Below are 23840 nucleotides of genomic sequence, written 5' to 3' on the forward strand. Positions count from 1 at the left end.
AGGATGAGCCTGCCTATTACCTAAGTTTTCTAAAATCGTTTCTCTCTTGATTATTGCCCCTTTTCTGTGTCCTCCTCCGTCACTCTCAAGAGGGAGATCCCCATGTGACTCAACACCTCCGGGGAAATCTTTCCTCCAAAAAATAACCCTACAGCATCATCCAATAAACCCATGTAAAATTCATAATGAGCTACTCAATAAATATTTACAGGTTGTCGCAAATTATACTGTTTAAAGCCACGAGAAAATTAGGGTTTGACGATTAAATCTTAGATTCCTCTCCACCCTGTAATTACCATGAGCTGGAATCCACCCACTCGGGTACAACCTGCAACCCACTCCCAGAGAACGGTTTGGTTGCGTAATACGCTCAAAGGCTATTAATTAATGGCGATTTGTTTCACCTGCCTGGGTTTCCAATATTCTCAGAGGCAAAATATTAGGATCTGATCGCCTGTACATCAGGAAAACATCTGTTCATTTCCTCCTTCGAAGAAGACTTTTTGCCAAGGGAGGCGCTCTGCTGGGTGAACTCCTCCTCTTGGGGCTTCTGGGGGAACAAGTCGGTCAGATACACAAAAAGGTGACAGGCGCCTTCCATCAGAAAGGCATGCTGCAGCCTGGGAGGCGGAGAAAGGGAATGAGGGTGGTTTGTGAGGGGAGGGTTCTGTCTTGGATGAGGCCGCCAAGGAAGGGCTGCCTTAAGAAGGGGGAGTCTCTGGGAAGATAAGGGAGAACCTGGGAGATAAGCTGAACCCTGCGGGACAAGGAGGAGCCAGCTCTTGGCAAAGACGATAGCGCACAAGGGCAATGAGAATAGAAGAGGCTAGGCACGGTTGAGGAGCAGAGGGAGGTCCGAGTGGGAGCTCTGGGCTCTGGGAATATGTATGGGAATTGTAAGGACCTATTTAGCAAGAGCTTTTATGAAAGTTCAACTGTTCCTGCTTCCCTTGCCCCAGGGGATTCACTTAAAAACAAGTCCCAGCTTCAGGTAACACAGCCCAGACACAAGGGTGGGTCAGGCCAGGTGGAGACATCTGATCAGTAGGGGGCTGCACACTGTCTCCCTAGCTACCAAGGAGTAGGGGCCCCCACCCTTTGGAAACACTTTTTGGCACGTAATCAAGGTGTAATAGGCTGGGCCAAATGTCTACTAGGGTAAATTGTAACTCAATTGGTCACCTAGCATTAGTATGGAGCTTCCTGTGTGTGTTACAATCTCATTGGTCACTGTGCATGGCCAGGCCCGACTGCAATGCCTTTGCCCTTAAAAGCTAGAGTGTGAAACAGAGGGAGGGTCGCCCTATCTTGTAAGAGGTGCGGCCCTGAACGTGTGGTTAGATTCTTGATGCTTGGCGCGAAATAAAGCTTTGCTTGACCTTCGCTTTGTATCAGTCTTGCTCCTTTAATCAAGCACCCATTATTGGGGCATAACAGGAATATGGGAGGGAGCAATCATTAAGCACCTACTGTGTGTCCAGAATGGAGACGTGTGTTTCACAGGCCCCTGTGAGGGAGGGAAATCACCACTCTCGTTTTACAGTTGGCTATCCTGAGGCTCAGACAGAGAAATGATGGTCCCTGTGTCACACAGCTGTCAGGAGCCAGAATCGGGATTGGAACCTGCATTCGGGGAGCTCTAAAGCCCATCTCCTTCACCACGGAACCTAGTGGCCCAGAATACACACAGTCCCTGCAGGATGGCGAGGTGGGGCGCTTCAGAAGAACAGCATCTATAAACCGGTGACCAGTGGGGCAGGCGTTGTTCTCCTGTTAGGTTTATCTTAGCCCATCTGAGCCTGAGTAGACAGACAGACAGACAGACAGACACACACACACACACACACACACACACACACTGGGAGAAGATAAGGAAAGAAGTCCAACATAGCTGGAAGTCATCTTCCAGTCCAATTGATCTTTTCCTGGGGAAACTGCCATGCGCTCACAACCTGCTTGGTTCACAAAAGAAAAAGAGAGCGTCCACCTTGCGGTGGGCTCCTGCTCCTATTTTTCCCTCCTAGCCTTACGGTAATCAAGTGATGGTGTTTTATTCCTGTGTACCCATCACCCAAGCCAAGGGAGGAACACATTGTTCCCAAATGTTTTCTTACTGCAGCGCCTTTGTGCAATGATGATTGCTGTAATTTAACCTCCATAATAAAACACAATCATCCCTGGATGATGATTTACAGCACAGTTTCAGAGCTGTTTACCTCTTCCATTGTGCTCCATGGTGATTACGATTTATGGGCGTTGTCTGCCCCTGGGAGCACTCAGAGCCCAGCCAACAGCCATCAGCCAGACGGGCTGCTCTCTTAAGGCACCCAAACGCTTTGGATGCACAAGCCAGAAGACATCCTCAGGACCAGGACGGGCTCCACAGCTTGATCTACTTGTGTGGACAGTGAAATGAACCATAAAGCATTCCAGGTGATTCTGCTGTCTGCCGTAGAAGTCATGCATCTTCCTGGTAAATCATTCTGCAGGTACACAGGTGGAAGCCCAATGTTACACACCTGCCTGCTAGCAGCAGTAAGCATGAAGATGCCATTTGGAACAAGGCCATTTGCCTGGCTGGCTCATGGCTGGGGAGGGAGGGGGGCGACAGCATTATTGTTGCCAAAATGCAAATGACAAAAAAGAAAGAAAGAAATGAGGTGGTAAGACATTGGACTTCAGAGGCACAAAACTAAGTATCAGGAGTCATGAAAGGGCTGCATCAACAAATCTTCCTCCACACAAGAAGGTCGAATCCAGGGGTGCCCTGGGTGGCTTGGTCAGTTAAACATCTGCCTTAGGCTCAAGTCATGATCCCGGACCCTGGGGCTCAAGTCATGATCCCGGACCCTGGGATTGAGTCCAGCATCAGGCTTCCTGCTCACGGGGAGCCTGCTTCTCCTTTTCCCTCTGCTGCTCCCTGTGCTTGTGTTCTCTCTCTCTGTCTCTCTCTCTCTCTGACAAACAAATAAAATCTTTAAAAAAAGAAAAAAGATTCAACCTAATATTGCTAACATGGCCTTCAACTACTATGGGGATGACCATATTCAACTAATGTAGAACCAACAGAACTCAAGCAATGCACGAATTAACGGGGTGGTGCGGGAGGTAAAAGTGTGCCCATTTTAAAGGAATCTTTATGCTAATGTTGTTTGTGCACAACGTGAATGGTAGCCATGGGCTTTGGGGTCCGACAGACTGGGTCAGTGCCTGCTCTACCAGGCTTTCCCTCCAGGACCTTGGGCTTGCCTCACAAGGTTGTTGAGAAAAAGGAGTGCAATCCTGTGTGTAAAGTACACATGGAAGAGGGGGCAGTGGGAAGAAAGGTTAAGAGAAACTCACTGTCATGGTTAGCATTCTACCTTTGCACCATGGCTCCCACTTCACACATCTGCATCCCACCATCGTGATCTGCCTGTTCAGCCGACCATCCTGTGTGCAGATGGACAAGGGTATGTCCCTCTGCGGTTCACACCGCGTGTGCATGGGCAGCTACCACTCAAACGCAAGGCTGAGCTGTTCACACTCAGCATATAACCATCCCTGGTCTATGAAAGGCCCCCTCTCCATTTACATTTTCCCCTGCAGCCCTGACCTACACTCTCACCCCCCACCCCCGCTGGCACCCAATCTACTCTATTTGATAGACAGCCTTAACTGTGCACATGGTCTTACATGCTTTTAATTTACATAGGTGTTACGATGTTATAAATCTGATTCTATTTCTTATACATTGTTTCATTCAAGCTCAACCTGGCTGCCTTGTATTCATCCAGTTCACTTCCCATGGCCACAACCACACATCTGACCTGTCCCCTTCTGTAATGGTGGGGCCCAGGGGATCTCCAACTGCTCCCCAAAAACATTCTGCAACTGGCTTCATCTCATCCTTCCTTATTTCATTGCTTTAAATCAACTGACATAGCTTATGTAATTTTGCTTTAAAAGGTAATTATATTTTATCTAATATGGATTAAAATATATGTACAACTATTAAAATTGTCTGCATGGCCCCTAGGCTCCCCTATTCGCATCAGCCCACTAGAGACTGGCCTAATGTTGCCCACACTGGACAACCACCCTACCCTTAGCTGAAAGGCAGGGACTGATGAGCTCAGGTTATCAATCTAGTTCTCTTATTTAAACTGTTCTGTTTAATCTGCAGCTTTGCCTCCTCCCAGACACCAGGCTAATGCTGCACATGTGTTTCTCATTGGACCTTCACATCAGTTCTGAGATCGGCTACCTCAGTGTCTCCATTTCAAGGAGGGAAAAATCTGGGCCCAGAGTCTGATGGAACCCACAATAAAGCCAGCCTTGCCCCTATCCTAAGAGTGCGATGTCAGACATGTCATCGTGTCCATTTCAAAGACGACAAAACTGAGGCTTAGAAGGGAAAAGCACCACACTCAGTAAATGATGGCCAGTCCCAGGACTCCAAGCCTCCAAAGCCCAGGCAGACATGCTAGAAGAAGAAAGGAGCCAGTTTCCTGAGGGCCAACTGAGTATCTAGTGCCTCTCAACTCTATGGCAAAGCAAATGGTGGGGGCAAAGGCCCCGCGCTCCCACTTCTACAAGAGAGGATAATTCCCAAGGCCAGCCTTCTTCAGTCGCTGGGGTCACTGAGACAAAGGGGGCATGCTTCCAGAAGCCACTGACAAAGGAAGGTAATTACACACTTGACTCCATAAAACTGCCTTCAGAGAGCTGAGCCTCCCTGGGAGACAAGATTGAAGAATTAATGGGTGAGCGCCCCTACAAGGTACCCCCACCCACTTACTGCCTGAGTGGTGGGTCAGACTCACCAAAACAGGACAATCCAGAACAGATCCATCTGCTAAATGTAGCTGAAATTTTTCAGAAGTGGGGCTCTTCGCCTCCACTGAACACAGACCGGATGGTTTCTCCCAGCACAACAGAGGCTGTAGGGACTTCTCGGCCCCCTCCTCCTGAGTGCTCTGGGGGCTTCCAGGCTCCTGTGGTGGTACAAAGGACCTGTTCTCTCTACCCCTCCAAGTGCACTCAGCCAGGGGAGAGGGGCAGCTGAGCCTCCCGCTGAGATCTGGAGGAGCTGCTTCCGATTACTAAGAGGACAAAAACAGTTCTGAGGGGAGGGGTGGGTGGATATCAATCAGAGGCACAGAGAAAAGCGGGGAACATGGCAGCATGGCCCTGAGGACACGGGGAAAGAGAGACAATGAAAAAGAGAAATGCAAACTCTCCCTTGACTTCCTGCATCCTTGGTGTGACTCCCAGACCCTGCCGTGAACACCTCTGGCCACAGAGCCCAGGGCGAAAGGTGCTAGGGCCAAGCCACGCAGGGAGCACCCTGGTGTAGGGAGCACCCTGCTGCGTGGATCCCAGAAATGCACCAGGCCCTGAGGCCTTGACCTCTCACCTCCCGTAGGTCAGAGGGCCCTTGTCTTGCTCTCCCCGCTCCAACCCCTCCCAGTTCTGTCCTCCTTTTAACCCTGTCAACTTGCCCCGCTCTCCCTGCTCCCCCCTCTCCAGCTGCTCCTTCTGCCGGGCCCCATCTCTGGGCCATCTCTGGGCCCCAGACTCTGCTCCCCACCAGGGCTCAGTCCCCCCACCTCCGTGGGCCCCACCTGGGTGGCCGGGACTGCCAGCTTCTAGGCCTGTCCCACTCCCCTAACTTTGGATTCAGCATCTGACTCCCCCCAAGAAGCAGGAAAGGCCACCGGGAGAGGGTACTGGCTCCCTTCTCGTGGCTACAACGTGGTTCCCACAGCAGCCCACGCGGAGGCCCAGGCTGTCCGTTTTAGGAAACACAGCTCACAGTCCACAGCACGGACAGGATGGTCAAGGCCAGTGTGGTGAACGCCCACAGCCACTCAGTCTTACAGGAATGAAGGCAGCTTAGGACAGGAAGAGCCAACAAACAGACTGCACCACTATTCTCAACTTCTATTTTCTCCTTAAAATGGCAAGAATTATTAAAAAAAAAAAAAAAAAAAATGAGCACTTTTCCTCACTTCTAACAGTTATTAGTTCAAAGCATTGCTCACCCTGTCAGATTCCCTGAGGAAGGAACCAGAGACATGAGAGAACCTGAACTTGAGTTATAGGGACTGGGACCCCACCTCCGGGTGTTTCAGAGCAGCAGGAAGCGAACGTTGCATGCAAGTCCCACCGGCACCCTATGAGAGAACAGAGCTCCCTGTGTCGGAAGACGGAGAAGGGGCCCAGCAGCAGGGAGCGGGGGTCGGACCACCTTCTCCGAGGGCTGGCTCAGGCCAGGGGAAGTCACCCACTTCACTCCTCTACAAATGGACTGCAACAGGGAGGCCACCATGGAGCGCAAGGAGAGAGCTCGGAGCTGCCCCTGCAATCAGGCCTGAACTGGACTGCCAGCTCTCCTGCCCCGTAGTTGTGTGACGGTAGGCCAATTCGCTAGCCCCAGAAAGCTAGAAGCCTCACCTCCCAGAGCACACTGTAAGTGCCTCCTGGTGGGGCTCCCTGTGGGTTGGGACGAGGTAACTCAGTGCTGCTCACTCTCAGCTGAACATTAGACAGCCTGAGGAGTTTTTGGAAACCCCCACACCCAGTCCACACCCCAGACGGAGACAACTAGAATCCCAGGAAGAGAGGCTGGGCATCTGTATTTTTTTTAAGCCTCTAGGTGATTCCAATGTACCTCCTCACCTCCCAAGCTTGAAAGCCAGCAAACGAATCTTTCTGCTTGGAATGTGATTTCCCTGAGCAGTGGTGTCTGCTTCTGTGAGCTCTTTGGAAATGCAGACTCTCAACCCACTAAAATGGACTCTTCATCCTAACAATACTCCTGAGCTATTCCCATGAATCGTATACTCTGAAAAGTGCGCAAATGTTTCACCTTGAGTGCTTAGCTGGGTCCTTGACCTCTGACAGCGACTGGATCTTAATAAAAACCCCAGGAAGGACAGTACAACATGTGGGTAGAGGGGGAAGAGGGTCTGGGCTGGAGTCTCAGCTACCTACAGTGAGAAACTGGGCCTCAGCTGCTTCTCCAGTTCCTAACCAGTAATAACGCTACCCAACTCAAAAGAGGCTTGTAAGCATTAAATCAGATAAGACACGAAGAATGCTTAATACCTGCTTGCCAGAGTCAGCGCAACAGTGCCATTCTGATCACAGCTAGAGTGATCAGCTCTTCCGATGATAACATTTGGTTAATTACATGTCAGAGCTGAAAGGAACTCACTCTGAGTGGCAAGGGTACTTTTCAGCAGATGGCCCTGAGACAAGTGATTTCCACATGCAAAGAATGAAATCAGACCCCCACCTCACACCATGTACAAAAACTAACTCAACCTGGGTCAAAGACCTACATGTAAAAGCTAAAACTGTAAGACTCTTAGAAAACAACATAGGCACAAATCTCTGTGACCCTGAATTACGTAGTGACATCTTAGATATGCACCCAAAGTACAGGCATCAGAAAGGAAAAAATAGATTGGTTGGACGTTGTCAAAATTAAAACTTTGGGCTACAAAGGACACCATCAAGAGAGTGAAAAGACAACATATGGAATGGGAGAAAATATGTTCAAATCATGTATTTGATAAGGGACTAGTATCTAGAACATATAAAGAACATTTACAACTTAGTAACAGATAGACAAATGACAGTTTTTAACTTGGCAAAGGATTTGAACCGGCACTTCTCCAAGGAAGATATACAAACAGCCAATAAGTAGCTAGAAAGATGCTCAACATTATTAGTCATCAGGGAACTGCAAGTCAAACTGCTACCACTTCTCAATCACTAATGTGTGTGTGACAGGTAACAAGTGTCGGTGAGAATATGGAGAACTCAGACCTCTCCAACACTGCTGATGGGAACACAAAATGGCATAGCCATGTGCGAAAGCAGCCTGGCAGTTCCTCAAAAGGTTAATCATAGAGTTACCATACGACTAGCAACTCCATTCCTACATGTTCCCAAGAGAAATAAAAATATACTTCCATGCAAAAACATGGATACAAATATTCACAGCAGCATAGTCAATACAGGCAAAAAGTGGAAAGAGCACAAGTGACCACCAGCTGGTGAACGGATATGCAGAGCGTGGTCACATACCGTAGAACGTTACTGGACCATAACAAAGAATGAACTATTGACACATGTTAAATAGTTATGGATAAGCCCGGAAAATATTGTGCTCAGGGAAGGCAGTCACAAAAGACCATAAACTGGATGCTTCCATTTAAGTGGAATCTCCAGAATACGTAAATCTATAGAAACAGAAAGTAGAAGAGCGTTTCCCTGTTCTCCGTGGAGGAAGCAGGTTTGGGGGGGCAATGGAAGGTGACTACCAGTGGGTTTGGGATTTTTCCCTTGGGTGCTGAAAAGCTTCTGTCGGTGACTGAGGGGATGGTTTTACAATCCTGTGGATACACTAAAAAACTGTACACTTTAAATGAGTGAATAGTATTGTATGGGAATTGTATCTTAGTAAAGCTGTCAAAAATTTGCAGAGGTAACTCAGTGTGATATGTTCAGGGTTGGGCCAAAGATGAGCTGCTTTTTAAATGCCAACAACTCAGTTATTAAGACGAGTTACACACATGACAAACATCAGAGAGGCGATGTGAGACTCTAATTTAAAGTCATTGACTATGCAAATGTGAAATTTCAGAATATGCAAATGCACCACACCATGATAAAAAGGAAGGATACATGGGGCTAATTTCTTACTGTTAATTCTGCTAAAATAACTCCTTTATTGTCCCGTTCCTACCACGGTGAGCTCTTGATGTTGTTGTTGATGAAGATGTAATGTTCTTTTCTTTTTGAAGGAAGTTTGATGAATTATTTTTCTATAAGGTGTCTGCACAGAGAGATAAGTGCCACACATTCAAATGTAACCACTTTCGGCATTTTTCATTCCCTTCTCCCCGTGAGAGATATTGTCTCAGTCATCATTCTAGTAGAAAAGTGTGTGCTGTGGGGAGGGACAGTAGAGAGGGGGGTGCCCTCTGATTTTTGTTTCCAATTACTGTGAATGAGACCAGATGGGGAGTTATTTACATAGATCAGGTCTTCTTTGAGATGAGAGAAAATACATAAGAGAAATAAGACTTCTTGTTTATAAAAGCCTAACACAAGAGCTGAAATTTTGAAATGTTAAAGGTGAAGAAAATCTCAGAAAGAGCCTTCCAGTGTTTCATAGACTTAAAGAGACACGCACACACATGCATGCGCACACGCACAAACACACACATACACACAGCTTGAGGAGAACACCCAAGGACTCCCCCCACCCATATTCCTTTTTGCCAAGTGAAGAAAGCTCAACACACTTCCTTGGAGTAAAATCATGTCTACCATGTCTGGTCTCAAGAGGCCACCTCTGATTTCCAAATGGGGACTTCACTGTCCCCAGATGATGACCATAGGGACTGCAATGACAGACATCTGGCACAGCAAGGGAGGAAGTCCCCCAAGCCTCCAGGACATCCTCCTGGAGACAAGCTGCCTGGCCCCACAAGACTCCTCTACCAGAGGCTACCATCGAGCCATCCAAACTGGCCTGCAGGCCCTGCCCCCCCCCTCGGGTCTGGCCTTGCTCCTGCCTTGGGCTCCTTCCACTGCCCCTCTGCAGCTGGTAACTGTCAGCACACGTCTCAGTAACAGTGTGGAGGGCCGGGACCGCTGCCTGGCCTGAAGTTCTTCCAGAGAATCCTGCTGGAGGAGAGGAGACACCCCCTCGCTGGCTGGTGTTGGGGTGCGAATGAACGGCTCCCCAACAAGACCAAGATGACGGTCTGCTTTCTGACCACCACCGCAGCCTTCCAGGGGCCCCAAGACGTTCCTCTCATTGAAGCGCATCAAACAACCCGATGAGATGCTCCAGAATCACTGGGTGCACAGTGAGAAAGGCTAAGTGCGTCCCCAGGATATGATTCTCCTCCCCCACTGACACATAAAATCAATTAAAAAGCACACCAGAAAAAAAAAAAAAAAGTCCCATTTGCCCCCCGATCATACAAAAGCATTATCTGTTGTGTGTTCAAGCAGCCAGTACAGCTCGGGACATGCAGTCAATGATATCCCAGCTGATTCTCAACAAAGACTCTGATTACTCAAGAGGGCCGGCATCCCTCTGCTGAATGCAATGTAAATGAAACGCCAATGAATTCCCAGCCACCTTTTCATTTTCCCCTCATAACCTAATTTACAAAACGTAAATAGTCTCGCTGTGTCTGTGGGCCCAGCGGCTCCTTACCTCCATGCAGGAAACTGAGCAAAGACCAAAACCAGACAACCCATGCCACCGACACCTCCCTCCCATAACTATGCATTCAAAATATTGCTGAAAACCCCTAATTTGTTGCCATTTATACAATTATAGCCAGTGGTCTTTATTATTATTATTATTATTATTATTATTATGGCTTTATTCTGTCATTTTGATCTATTGATGGTGACACTTCAGTGATTCACCATCATTTCCTCCCACCCACAAACCTTTTAAGATTTCTTTTGCCTCAAAAAAAAAAAAAGATTTCTTTTGCCTCGCCTGAGTATAAACTAAGTGGCATTATTTTTCTACTTGATCTGGTATGGAAACACCAGTCTTTGGAGAAATCAGCGGAGCAAGCAGTGGGTTGGTGTAACACTGCTGTGCTGCGTGGTCCCCACCCACCCACTCTGGCTCGGACAAGTGTCCTGCATGTCTCCCACCTGCAGAGGACACCTCGTTCTCGTTCCGTTCTAGTGGGCGATGCAGGCAGAGAAGGCAGCAAGGCGAGCTCAGAGCTTCTGAGTGGGTGCCCTGATGGGTGTAATTGCTATGGGTTAAAGGCAGGGATCAGCACTATAATTTCACACGAGTCTCCATGGCCACGGGCCTCTCTTCTCGGGCTGTTTGGTCCACTTGGTCTTGACCAAAGCGACAGGAAATCTTTCAAAATGGGGCTTTATAGATGGAGAATAAAAATAGGCAGTGAAAATGGGAAAGACGATTTTAAATGATATTCCTCTTCAGATGGGAAAGAAATTTTTCTTTTTCTTTTTCTTTATCATCGCACAACAGAAATCAAATCTGAACTTCTGAGACAGAGGAGAAATGGATCATTTGGTGGGGAACAGGGGCCAGGGCAAGAACGAGCACACAGAAAACACCCAGGAAACCTTACCCAGCACCACGTCCTGGCGACCAGATGGTCTGCGCATGACAGCGTCATTACCAGGGTGGTGAGTCCATTCATTCACCGATACTAGCCAAATGCCCAGGCTGGGTCCCAGGGCTGTAAGGGGAAGCAAGATCACCATGGTCCCTGCCCTCATGATACCAGGGTCCTAGTGGGGAGACAGCCACCATCAAGTCAACACTGAGCTAAAGAGAAGTTAAGTACAACACCCAAAAGTTAATAAAGGAAGTAAGCAAGATGGTATTACAGACCATGGTGGCAGGGTGGGGTGGGGGCTCTGGACAGGTGCCTTGACCCAGCCATGCTATAACTGGGACAATACCAAGCCCAGAAGTGGGGAGCTTGGCAACTACTCTCAGCACCACTCCAAAATTCTCCTTCATGGCATCTTGCTCAAATTTATGAAGAATCCCCTTGAAACTGCCCAGACATCAGTGTGTTCCATTTCTAGGGGGTAGGGAGATGCCTGTGTTCACCACATGCCACATGAAGAGAAACATCTGCCAAACCTGGAGGCACACACCCCAGCTCTAGCCTCCAGCCTATACTACGACCAGAAGGTCTCTCAGCCAGGCTCCGAGAACACCTGGGAAACCCATGGCCGTTCTGCTAAGTCACAGCCTCAGAACACAGACTTCCTCCTCCCTCCCCTATCCCCAGTCAAGTTTCCTTCCTCAGTTCCAACCAAATAGGAAAGAGGGAAGAAAAAAAGGAAAGAAGGAGTGGGGGTGGGGAAGAGAGGGAGGGAAGCCGTTCTTTGATTCCCTCTATAGAAATCACTAACTTTTATTTCCACCCCGAGCAGCTGGCCTGATTTCTGCCCATTTCAAGTCCCCCATTCACCTTGTTCTGGGAGGAGAGCCATGTAGGGAGGGAATGGGCTGAGGTTGAAGCGTGGAGTCTAAAAAGGCAGTAGTCTGACTTGAGATGGCATGCAAAGGACCATTTACTTGGAAGAGATGGTCAAGGGTGCTGGAAGGATCATGAGCTATGTGGCTTCTCTGCAGTTAAGATCAAAACCTTTTCTCTCCCCATCATCATTCAGGAGTTTTCTGAACGAAGAGGTGTAACCTATTATCAGTCTGACTTTAAGTTATCCTGGCTTCAAGATAAAGATCTGTGAGTCAATCACCAAATGCCTAATGAGCACTTAACTAAAGACTCAGACGCGGTGATAGGTACTGGGGCTGGAGTGGGGGGACCAGCTGGGACAAAGAAACACTATAGTATGGACAATGGGAAAGGGCATTAATAGGCGACTTATAAGAAAAAAGGAAGAAGAAATGATCGATGAACAGACAGAAAAACCGCACCATAAGAGGAAGAGACCCAAAGTGACCCTGGTCCTTAGTCTAGGTGTCTAACAATGAGCGGGCTGGAAATGGAGTCCTTTCTCAGTGAGAAGGGATATACTGCACGCAACTTCTCTTGGGACCAGTGACTTTCTCCTGTAGTAGGAGAGTCTAAAACACCCAGACACCATATTCTTCAGGAGGGTCTAAAACACCCAGACACCATATTCTTCAGGTGCTGAGTCACTGGTATTCCCAGAAAACTCTTCCAAACCAGCACCCCAAAGCCAGGCAGCTTGGTGTCTGTCAGTGTCCCACATCCCTCCCCCCACAACTAGGCTGTTCTTATGATACCGTCCAGGAAGGAAGACAGAAGAGGTAGGGAGGGTCCTCCGAGTGTGTCCAAGTGAGTTCCTGAGCCCACACCTGTCTTTGAGGTGTGCTGGGGGCCCCGCACCTAGACCTTCTCTGTGTTGTGACAATAATGCTCTAAGACATGGTATAATTTGCCACAAACCTCGTTACAGCGTAGGTGGGAAGCTAAAAAAGATCCACCATGCTAAACAGTAAGCAATTGAAGAAAACAAATAAAATGAGATACTACTCTGTGCCTGTAAGACTGACAGAAATCAAAAGTAATGGCCAAATGTCAGAGAGGACAGTGAAGAAAGAGAGCCTCTCCAGCCTCACAGGGGGATGCTGTCTGGAGGACAAGCTGGCAAGGATGCCAAAAGCCTTCTTTTAATTCCTAGGAATACGTCCTAATACATGCACCACATAAAAGGCCAAATTTCTCTACAAGAGTTTTGCACATCATTGCTTTTCATAGCGAAACACTGTAAATAATATCAGTGGTCACCAAAAGAGAATTTCTTGATTGGAACAACCAGAATGCAGACTATACTATAGTCATGAAAAATAACAGAACTATATATATTCACTGATGTGGAATGATGTCCACAACATATAAAATTAGTTTTGTAAAAATCAGTTGGCTAGTTACAAGAATAATCCAATGTTTTAGAAGTTTATGTGTGTGTGTGTATACATATATGTACAATAGAAAAGATATCTGGAAAAATAGAAACTATGATGTTTAAAAAGAAACAGCACTTAAAAATGTCAAGTGCCGGGGTGTCTGGGTGGCTCAGTGGGTTAAAGCCTCTGCTTTCGGCTCAGGTCATGATCTCAGGGTCCTGGGATCGAGCTCCGCATTGGGTTCTCTGTTCAGGAGGGAGCCTGCCTCCCCCTCTCTCTCTGCCTGCCTCTCTGCCTGCTTGTGATCTCTGTCAAATAAATCAATAAAATCTTTTTTAAAAATTTTTAAAAAAATGTCAAGTGCCTTTTAATACCTCTCGATGCTGTGATCTTTACTCTCTCCTTTATCATTTTCTGCAAGTTCTTCTTTCTTTTGCAATGAATATGGATCAGGGTCTGCCTTTATAACAAACAATTGTTATAGGACTTAAGGTTTAAAAAAAAAAAACAAAAAAAAAACAATGAATATGTATAATCCGGGAAAACAAAAACTAAAGCAAAGCAAATACGGGTGAAGTGAGTTACACAGAAAATCCAAAACTAAGTCTTCTACAAAGCTTTAAAAACGGAGAGATTTTAGCCAGTTAAAAATGCCAGTTAAAGGCACGCCTTTGGTACAGTGGCTCGACCTACAAAGAAGAACTCCCTCTACAGGCCAACAGGCGCAGAGTAAGCAGGAAAACCCGACTATGGTTCTCAAAGCCAACCCAACTTCAGCACAAGGCTGACGGGACAGGCTTGAGGAGACAGGAGATAAAACGTCCCCTAAGAAATGTCCAGAAGTTCTCCCCTCTCTCAGCAGAAGCTCATTCCCCCAGGAGGCAGGCGAGTAGCTCACTCTGAGTGTAGGTGGGAGAACAGCCCTGTGGGCCTCTCTGAGATGAGGCTCCGGGGGATACCATCTAACCTTTGTTAGAGGAAACCCACCCCCTTCTGGAGGGAAACCCAAGAAGACCACCCACGGGGTTCCTGGAGGTTGTGATCTCACCCACTCACCAAGAATGGTTCCCGGACCTCATAAAACTGGTGAATCCAGATCGGTGCTATTTCTTAAGTTTCTTCTGGTTTGAGGTTTCTGCTGTAAATTTTCTTACACATATGTATGGGGTTTTGCAACGCAGTTTGCAGAAGGAAGGGGGGGGAAGAGGTGAGGGAAGGAAGAAGGAGAGGGGAGGGGAGGGGAGGGGAGGGGAGGGGAGGGGAGAAAGGGAGAGGAGAGGGGGGTGGGGGCAAAGGGAGGGGAGGGAGGAAGAAACAAAGGGGAGGAACAGAAGGACAGAGGGAAGGGCGAAGAAGCAAACAGGCCAGAAGATACAGCAACATAATAAAATAAAAGTCTTTTCATTTGTGACTTAAAACACTGTGTTTACTGTCTCAAACAAACTGACTTCTCTTTCAGGGACCATGTTAGGAAACTCTGAGTGAGATGAGAAATGAACAAAGGCAGAAACGTCTTCTGGATGCGTCCAGTCGCCTCAACTGGCTGAGCACTGAAGATCCTCCCAGGAACGCTAGGAACATTGGCTTCCAAGACCTCCGCAGCTCCTTCTGGAGGGAGTATCCGAAGAGTCCTCAGGCTCCAAGAGTCCGTGTATACAGGAAGAACCAGCTGTCTTAAGAACCTTCCCTTACTTTAGAAATTTACCAACAAAATGGTTGACTTCATTTCTAATTTCATGGGTATCCTTTTGAAAATATTCCTCACCAACAATTTCCACCACGCCTGCGGGTACAGATGAGTTTTGAAGCCGGAAGTCTTCATAGAATCTCCGTCACCCTTAATCCCTTCTATCACATATATGTTTGGTACCAATCATGCTTTCCTGGAGTGCCTCCTGCTCTCCATGCTTCACTGGGTATATTTACATAAAGACGTAGACGTGTTTTATAGTCATACATATGTAGACACACACCAGTCAAAAAACAGCCAGAGAAAGTTACTTTAATAGTACCCTCTAGCTTTCTGGAAGATTGGCGTAAATCTCTTCGGCAGGGGGAAGACATCCATTTTTCTGAGAAGGTAAATGTTTATTAAATGCAAATACTGATATTCGTTACCTAGGAAAAACGTCTTGCGGCATGTGGAATTTCTCGATAAAAAGCCTTCAAGTCCCGGGTTTGTCCAGATAAACCCCTATCGGTGAACCGATGCGTGAATGCACCGAAATTGAATTACTGTACAACAGCAATTACTTCCCACAGTACAGCTATAATGGGAATCGGCTCGGCAGCCAACAGCAGGTAGCTATAGGAGAGGAGAGAAACTTAATATATAATCTGGTCTCTCTCAGCTTTTCCCAAGAAGCAAGGATGTTTATTTTTGAGCAAAACACTCTTTTTTCAAGTACCTGATTTATCATTTTATCAATGTAAATCGGAAAGTAAGTAAAACCAGATTATTTACAGGACTGAGCGTGAGAGCATGATCAAAATGTACCCCATACTCTTATCCAAGGTTGGAAAACAACAGACTCTTGGCTTACAAAGTTTAGGGCCAAGTTGTGTCTGGTGTCTTCATAGTCCCCAAGAAAATTTGTTCTTTTGGACATTTCTCATTAACTGTTGGGGAGTGAAGAGGAACTTGAATGGCAAATGAAATACTTCATGTTTTACCTGATCGGCTACCCAAATAGATAGCATCCTATAATCCTCTCTCTGTGCCTGAGAAGTGTTTAAGTTTGTGGAGGCCTGAACTCTGTCCAGCACAGCAGTGAAAGCCCTGCGGATGGGCTCCTGGCCCTGAAAGTGGGAACAAACTTTGAAGCTGGAAGGAGGCTACAATTCTGGCCAAGGTCAGTGCAAGGAAGGCAGGGCCTGCCCCCAACCTGTTCCACAAGATCGAAGGCAATCACCATTCTGGAGAACTCATTCTTAGAAAGCCACTCCAGAGAGTACTAGGATACATTTATAAACTCTCCAAAGTCCTTCTGTTTGTTATTTCCAGGTTTATCTACTTCTTTCCCGTCGGGCTGCTCATCTCGATTATACGGACGATTCCACAATCACAGGATCACAACATCCCCCTGCTGTGTTGGAATCCGTCCTAAAAGTATATGCCTGGAATCAGAGATGCCCACAGTTATGCAGAATGCCTTCCTACAGATTCTTCTCCACCTGCAGGTTTGTCTGTGCTCATTCAGAGCTCCCAGGGGCTGATGATCCTGTCAGCTGTGTAATGGTGTGTGCTCCTCCCAGTGGAGGACTGGATTTTAAAGACAAAGGAAATGCTAGGGCAGCCTGTCCATATAACAGCACCACGGAAGGCACGGCTTTTGGCTTCTCACTCCTCTCAAATCATCAGCAACTCAGGAGGAAGGGGAGCTGGGTCAAATGTGTCTCCCCTCAATATTTCAGATGAGCTCTGACTGGTCACAAGTTGAGCATTTCCAGGTGTCACTTAGGAATGAGGGTGTCGCACCCACCCCCCACCACCGCCGCAGGGGTCCACTGCTGGAAGAGAACAATGGCCATCACATCCTCCTTGTCCAGCATGTGAACTGTCTTCCTTGAAATATTAATGAACTAAAAAGCAAACTGAATCCATTTCTTGTCCACTTGTGGGGACTTCAAACTTGATAAACTGCTCGGCAACATCAATGGAGGGCTGGGTAAGCATGAATATTTTCCAACAAAGAAGGTGGGAGAGAATGCTTTGGGCACAAATACCCTGCATACAAGCAAATGACAGCATGGCTGTGTCACTTCCCCCCCCCCCCCCGCCAGATCTGGCTTTTAAGTTAAAATAACCTGCACATCAACCCTCTGAGTGGGTGTGAAAAAATTATTTAAACCACCAATGGCATTAAAAAGTGCTAAAAAATATTAGTTAAGACATGCTACCATAATGATGGCACCATTATGTTAATGGCAATTATGGAAGCTAAGGTTATTTGTAATTTGCTAGGCTAGAAAAAAAAAAAGTTACATATAGTCCATTACCAACCAGATGACAGAGGTTATGTAATGGGCAGGCCACTTTGGGTTTCACATTTACTCCAGACATCTGACAGGGAGAAAATAGGACTTTCTGTGATAGGATAATTGCATAGTGAAGAGTAATTCAAACAGGGGACGAGTATGATAAAAATCACTCTGATTCAACTAATCACTGGGAAAAGTGATGGGGGAAAATGATGAAATCAAGCCAGAAGAGACAGAGAAAAGATCAACATTGTTTCACAGCCAAGAGATGACAGGCTTGGATGGCCGGATCACTAGTCCTGCTCCCTTTCCCAGCAGTGATGGGCTAACTGTACTGACCTTCACAGACCGGAGTAGTTAGAGTCGCTTTCTAAATTGCAACTGGCAGTCTCATAAATATTTTATAGACATCCATGGAAATTTTAACCATCTATGTTGTTTGTCAGCCAGTTCTTTCTCATGTGTGTTCCTGAGTCCTCCCACGCACCCGCCGCCGGTGAGCCCTTGGCACTGGATCAGGGATGGCCAGGAAGGCACCAAGACCTCCGACCTGACTTGGGCTGCTGGGATGGAGGCTGCAGTACAAGATTTCTGGGGCATCAGAATGATGGTGCAAATTCTAAACTCCATTCTTTTCTTGGGCCATTTGAGAAAGGGGCACCATGGGGTGGGACAGGAAAGGCCCCGGTGCACTGTGGTCCACTCTAGTGCCATGCAGCAAATCAGGAGGACTCCATTGAAAACCCAAATGGCAAATGTTCACTTGAAGTGTTTGCTCTTCAAAAGCTCACCAATCCCAGAGGCAAAGACCAACCTTTCCTAGTTGAGGTCTCATTATCATATGAAAAACAGTCACACCTACTGTTCCTTGGCCTCCACATAAAGCAACATCCAGGGGGTCTCTCCGTGGCCATCTCCTCTCAGTCCCAGTGCCACAAAGCACATGACTGTTGCCAGTAGCATTCCTGGCCCACAGTGGGACCAGGTCCATCTCAACAGCAAAACTGCCTCCAAACCAAACCCAACTTGACATACAAGCCCTCTTTCCCACTTAAAGACTGGGAACAGGGAGTGCCACAAACCCCTGGACCAGTTAACCCAGATTTTATGGCATCAACTGTGTTTCCAAAGGCCCTCATATATCTACTTTAAAATACACAGTTCAGAGAAACCGGATGCCTTCAGTCTAAGTACATTTCAATCCAAATAGAGCACTTTTTTTTTAACTTCTCAAGGAACTGCACCAACCATATCTTTTTTTTTTTTTTAAACATCATGCACTGAAAACAAAAGGGTTCAAAATTAAGTTCCTTCCTGTCATCATCCTTGAAGCTTTTTAAAGCTGTAAGACTCTCTCATTATGAAATACTTAACAAACTCTAAGTTCCCTTCACCAGCAATGTAAGAGCAAACACTTATGAAAGCTTACCATTCGCCAGTCCCTGTGCAAAACACTTGGCACAGATACACCCAGAGGCACCGTAATCCTACCTGTGGGGAGCAAAAGGAACTCCCCTGAGCTTGCCCATGTGACTTGGGCCAGTGACTCCCCCCTGCCAAGCCTGCATGCTCATCTCTAAATCCATGATATAGGAACAGCATCTCCCTGCCAGGGAGGATGCCAGAGTGCTTACTTAGCACAGGACCTGGTGCATCGAGACTCACTAAGCACAGGGTAGGTAATCTCCTGCTCCTCCTAGCATGTCCACGGGGGTAAGTGAGGAAAAGAGGTCCACTGGTCCCTTAGCTCTTCTCAACAACCTTTCAGCTGCCACGTGGGCCCCCTGCCTCTGAGCGCCAAGTCCACGTTCTGGAGCTGGCTGGACCTCTGTGTCATCCTGCTGTGTTGCATAAGTCCCACCCCCACTCCACCCTGGAATGCCAGGTCTGGAGGCTTCCTCATCTGTCAATTGCAGAAGCAGAAACTAAAGAAATTTGTGTCCTTTTCTGCTCTAAAGTTCTTTGATTCACAAGGAAACCCGAGTTGAAACAAAAATAGCATTTCCTTCCCTCAATTTGACAACATTTTTACGAGTATTGAAAACAAAATAAAACATTTCAATTTTGGGGGGAGGATTCAGGCAAATTGAGCCCTCACGTGCCCCTGCTGCTGGAGGAACTGGGAAGCGGCAGGACCTGATCTGGGGAGAAATGTCCTCGCATGCAGAAAGAGCTGGGAAGATGAGATTAGCAAGTCTCTGAACTGGCTTCTGCACTCGGGAATTACCCTGCAGGATGCTGAGGGCACATAGGTGATGAAATGTGTACTTGGGTCCCTGTCCCTGGAGCTTGTCCCTCATTCCCCATGTGACCCTGGAGAAGCGACTTAACTTATGCCTCTCTCACCTTTTTTTGTAAAAGTGGAATAATATAATCCCTCCCTCTGGGGGCTGTTCTAAGGACAAGAGAGTGCATGGAAAATCCTTAGAGGAACACCAAAGGTAGTGGTGCTGAGTCATTTGATCTATTATTAATAGACAAGAAGATTCACCACAGCATTATATATATCAAGACTTGCAAACAACTTAAACATCCATATTTGGAGGAAAAGTAAAATCCTTCATGACACACCCATAGACTGGAATAGGATGCAGCCATTTAAGAAAATCATTCACTAGAGTGATGCCAAGAGCAGCTCCCACTGCAATGGTGTAGAGAAGTGGAAAGAAGCTGGACACAAAAGCAAACTGGCAATGCACCTGCAAATTTGAAAAAGAAAAACACCCAAGGACACACATAGACTTGCAAATTTAAAAAACTAGAAGGAAAGAAACACAAGAACACAAGCCTGCCTTTCAGGTGCTATTTTTCTGTTTGACATTTTTCAGTATATTCCTAAAGTTCCACCAAAGGGGCATTCATTGTATAAATAGAAAATAGTAATTATGGTGGGTTTCGGTGGAGGGGGGCAGCTGTTGCATTTTAATTTCAGGTTCTGAGTGGTAGATATGAATGGCGACTGTGTCTGTAAAGAATATCACTCGCTTTGGGGCCCCTGAGTGGCAGAGTGAGTTAAGCACCTGACTCTTGGTTTTGACTCATGTCCTGATCTCGGGTCCCTGATCTTGGGATCATGGGTTCGAGCCCTGCTTGGGGCTCTATGGTCAAAGGGGGAGTCTGCTTGAGATTCTCTCTCTCTCTCCCTCTGTCCTTTCCACTCTCTCTCTCTAAAAAATAAAATAAATGATTCCTTACAAAAAAAAAAAAAAGGGGATTATCACTTGCTTTAAGGTAGAGACGTAGGGACACCACACAGGAATCACCATGAAGTGACCAGGGCTGGCTGTCAGAGCAGTATTTCTGTAGCAAAAAAGTTTTTTTTTTTCCTTCTAAGATACTTCAGAGTTCCCCCCAAAATGTCTCAACTTATTTGGTTAATAGTCATAGCGGCAGTAAGAAGCTGTCATTTACTGAGCACTGTGTAGGTGCCAGGATCTGTACTAAGTAGCTCGAAATCCTGACTATATTTGATCGTCACACAGCCTGTGTGTTCTTCCATTTACACAGGAGGAAACTGAAGCACGCAGGGCAGTTTTACTGAAGGTCAAAGCTGAGAAAGTGACCAAGGCAGGTACGGAACCCAAGCCAGTTTCACACTCTTAACTACTAAACTACAGCCCTCCTCCCCTGAATCAAAATAGCACAAAAATATTTTGGAGACAAGCAGATATGTGGCACTGTCAGGCCCAAAGCAGAAATAACATGTGAAAATTTTGATGGGCCAATGAATTGTGAGAGAAGCTAATGTAGGAAGTGGCCATTTACGGCAAAGTGTTAACTACTGAAACTGAAAGGTAAGCAGACCAAAGGTTAGAAATCAAGAACTCTTCAGATTCCAATTCTTTCCCATACTCCTGTGCCAGTGTGGCACAAATGTGGGATGTTACAACATTCACATGTTCTAAAGCAAGAACCTAAGACGCACCATTTAGCGGACAAGAAGGAACAGAGTTGGATGCCATCTTGTAAATCCAAAAAGATACATTTCGATTCATCCTGATGACAATATGAAATTTCAGGGAGCTCCTGGTGGAGAAGACATTCATCACAATTATAATAATATTCCAACAGAGGTGAAGAGAACCTCCAGCTTCATCCGGACTCATTCATTCCATTGAATTCTCATCTCCACATTTTGGCAATCATGGCTTACAATTTTTATAGTTGCTTAGTCAAACCACAATGTACCTTTGAATGACTTTTGGCAATGAGTGAACATATCACACAGTCACAAGCCATCCTCTGAGGCTGTTTACTTGGTGGCACTTCCACTGAAGGCATAAGATTATAAGATGAAAACTGGCACCTGAACCCTATCCAGAAAGGGCATTTGTGCCCCTAGTAATGCTCTTGCTGGCTAACTAAAGAAATAAAGTGTTACCAGAAGAGCTGAGGCAACTCTGATCTTTGAGAGCTGGAATCATCAATGCCAGTTGTCTGAAGGTACCTCCTTGCCTTTGGGCAACACAGAGTAGAAACCAGAGACACTTACCCGCACGGCTTCTGACTTTTTGTGAAACATCTCTTCCATGTTCTTTGCCAGCTTTTTCACCAGTTGGAGGCCATCAATTTCTTCTATGGCAACATCCTTCTCATACTCTTTGTATTTCTGTACGGAGGGAGGGCAACAGGAAAGTCATGAGACACCATACCCATGATTTCGAAGCACTTCTAGTTACTGCCTCTGTTGGATTTGGAGATATGGGACTGTACTTCAAAATTATTAAACCAGCTAGGGAGAAATGTGAAAATTGGCTCTGGATCTCTTAGAAACTTAATAAGCACCCAGGAAAGGAATAAAAGAAAGAAAAACCCTATAGCAATCAAACTGTTCATCATCTGTCCTCTTCAGCTCTTGAAATCAACACTCTACACTTCCAACCTGACCACCCTCAGCCTTTCTTTTGGAGGACATCCCCAGATTCATTAGTTATTCCACAGCCAGTGCCACTAGAAACTGACTATTCCAAATGTGTCATAAAATAAAAATGAAGAAATTTAACTTGTGTGTGGGGGTGGGGGGTTTCTCCTTGAACATCACTAACTTAATTTTTTCATGGCCAATCACTGGGGACTTAGGGAAAATTAGTTTAAATGCTATGACTCTAATGTAAAATTATTATAGCAGGAGTAGGCAATCTATAATCCTTGGGCCAAATTCAATCCATCACCTATTTTTATAAATAAAGTTTTATTGGGACAAAACCACACCCATTTGTTTATATATTCAATAAGTTTAGTAGTCACAACAGAGACTGGATAACCCACAAAGACTAAAATATTTACTTTCTTTTATAGAAAAAGTTTGCCAACTCATACGGTGGAATGGATACTGAAGAAAGTCATATGGCAGAGCATCTCATAAACATTTTATAATGAGAGAGTCCTTGCTATGGATTTTAATGTTTCACTTCAAACCACTAAATGCTCTTTGAGGACCTCCTATGTACCCTCAATGAGCTCACAGAAAAGAGAATGTACAGTAAGTACAAAAACCGTAAAAACAAATACTTTGTATATACCATAACAGGCTCATCTGTTCATAAGAGACTGATCTGACCCATAATTTACTCAAATTCTCCAAGCCAATCTTTCATTTAAAACCCACCACACCCTAGTGACTTATCTAGCTAGTGACGTATCTCGTTTCACCAGCAGTTCTCAAAGTGCCCCATGATCCGCTGAGGGTTCCCTGAGACCCTTTCAGGGGCCCAGCAAGTCCTCCTTTTCCCCAACAGCATCTCTACATGAAACCAGATTTTCTTTCTAGATTTCAAAAAATCCTAACAGACTTAACACAGAAGCAGATACGAGGATCCACCTGTCTTCTCTTTAACCATTAAAAAGACTGCCCCCCCCACCCAAAAAAAAAGTGTCACTCCACTTTTTCTGTTTGTTTATTTGGAAAATACAGTTATTTTTCATAAAGCACCTATTTATGATAACCATGTTTTTATGCCTGAATTAATTTTTAAACATTTGCATTTTAATTTCGAACACGGCAAATGTCAGTAGATGCAACCCCCATGAGCAGAAGCCCTTGGGGGGTCCTCAGTATTTTGTAAGAGTGTGAAGGAATCCTGAGACCCAAAAGTGTGGGTTAACTAAGGATTTAGTTGTGTTCCCATGGGAAAGAAATACTGTTTATTAGTAAATACCTTCCAAGTGGAGTTTGAATACTTTCAGTGTTGACAGAAATCCCTTACATTTGTGTCGCTAATGAAAGGCTGAGGAACTGAAACTACTGTGGCCTTTGTATTAACCCTTATTTGTTGGGAGAACCTGAACCTCTTACTAACCCCTCCCCGCCACCTCCTACTCAGAAAAAAATGAGGGGCTCTACATCTTATCTTGGCTCTAAAGACCTTGAGAGTCAGTTTTGAAGTGGAAAATGTAATGGCTTTTTAATGGAAAGATCACTGTTACAGTAAAA

At 46.0% G+C, this 23840-nt stretch overlaps 1 protein-coding gene across 2 annotated transcripts in view; it reads right to left on the reverse strand.

Moving 5' to 3' along the window:
- Positions 1-23840, reverse strand: part of CACNA2D3 (calcium voltage-gated channel auxiliary subunit alpha2delta 3) — an 851905-nt gene that overhangs the window by 654805 nt on the left and 173260 nt on the right. For both annotated transcript variants that reach the window (XM_045078786.1, XM_045078785.1), the window contains exon 3: positions 21900-22016. In XM_045078786.1, the coding sequence (XP_044934721.1) occupies positions 21900-22016 (117 nt within the window). The remainder of the gene's footprint in view (positions 1-21899; positions 22017-23840) is intronic.

The sequence above is a fragment of the Mustela putorius genome, unplaced genomic scaffold, assembly GCF_011764305.1.
Source record: "Mustela putorius furo isolate JIRA1106 unplaced genomic scaffold, ASM1176430v1.1 tig00000095_pilon_pilon_pilon, whole genome shotgun sequence".
NCBI classification, from domain to species: Eukaryota; Metazoa; Chordata; class Mammalia; order Carnivora; family Mustelidae; genus Mustela; species Mustela putorius.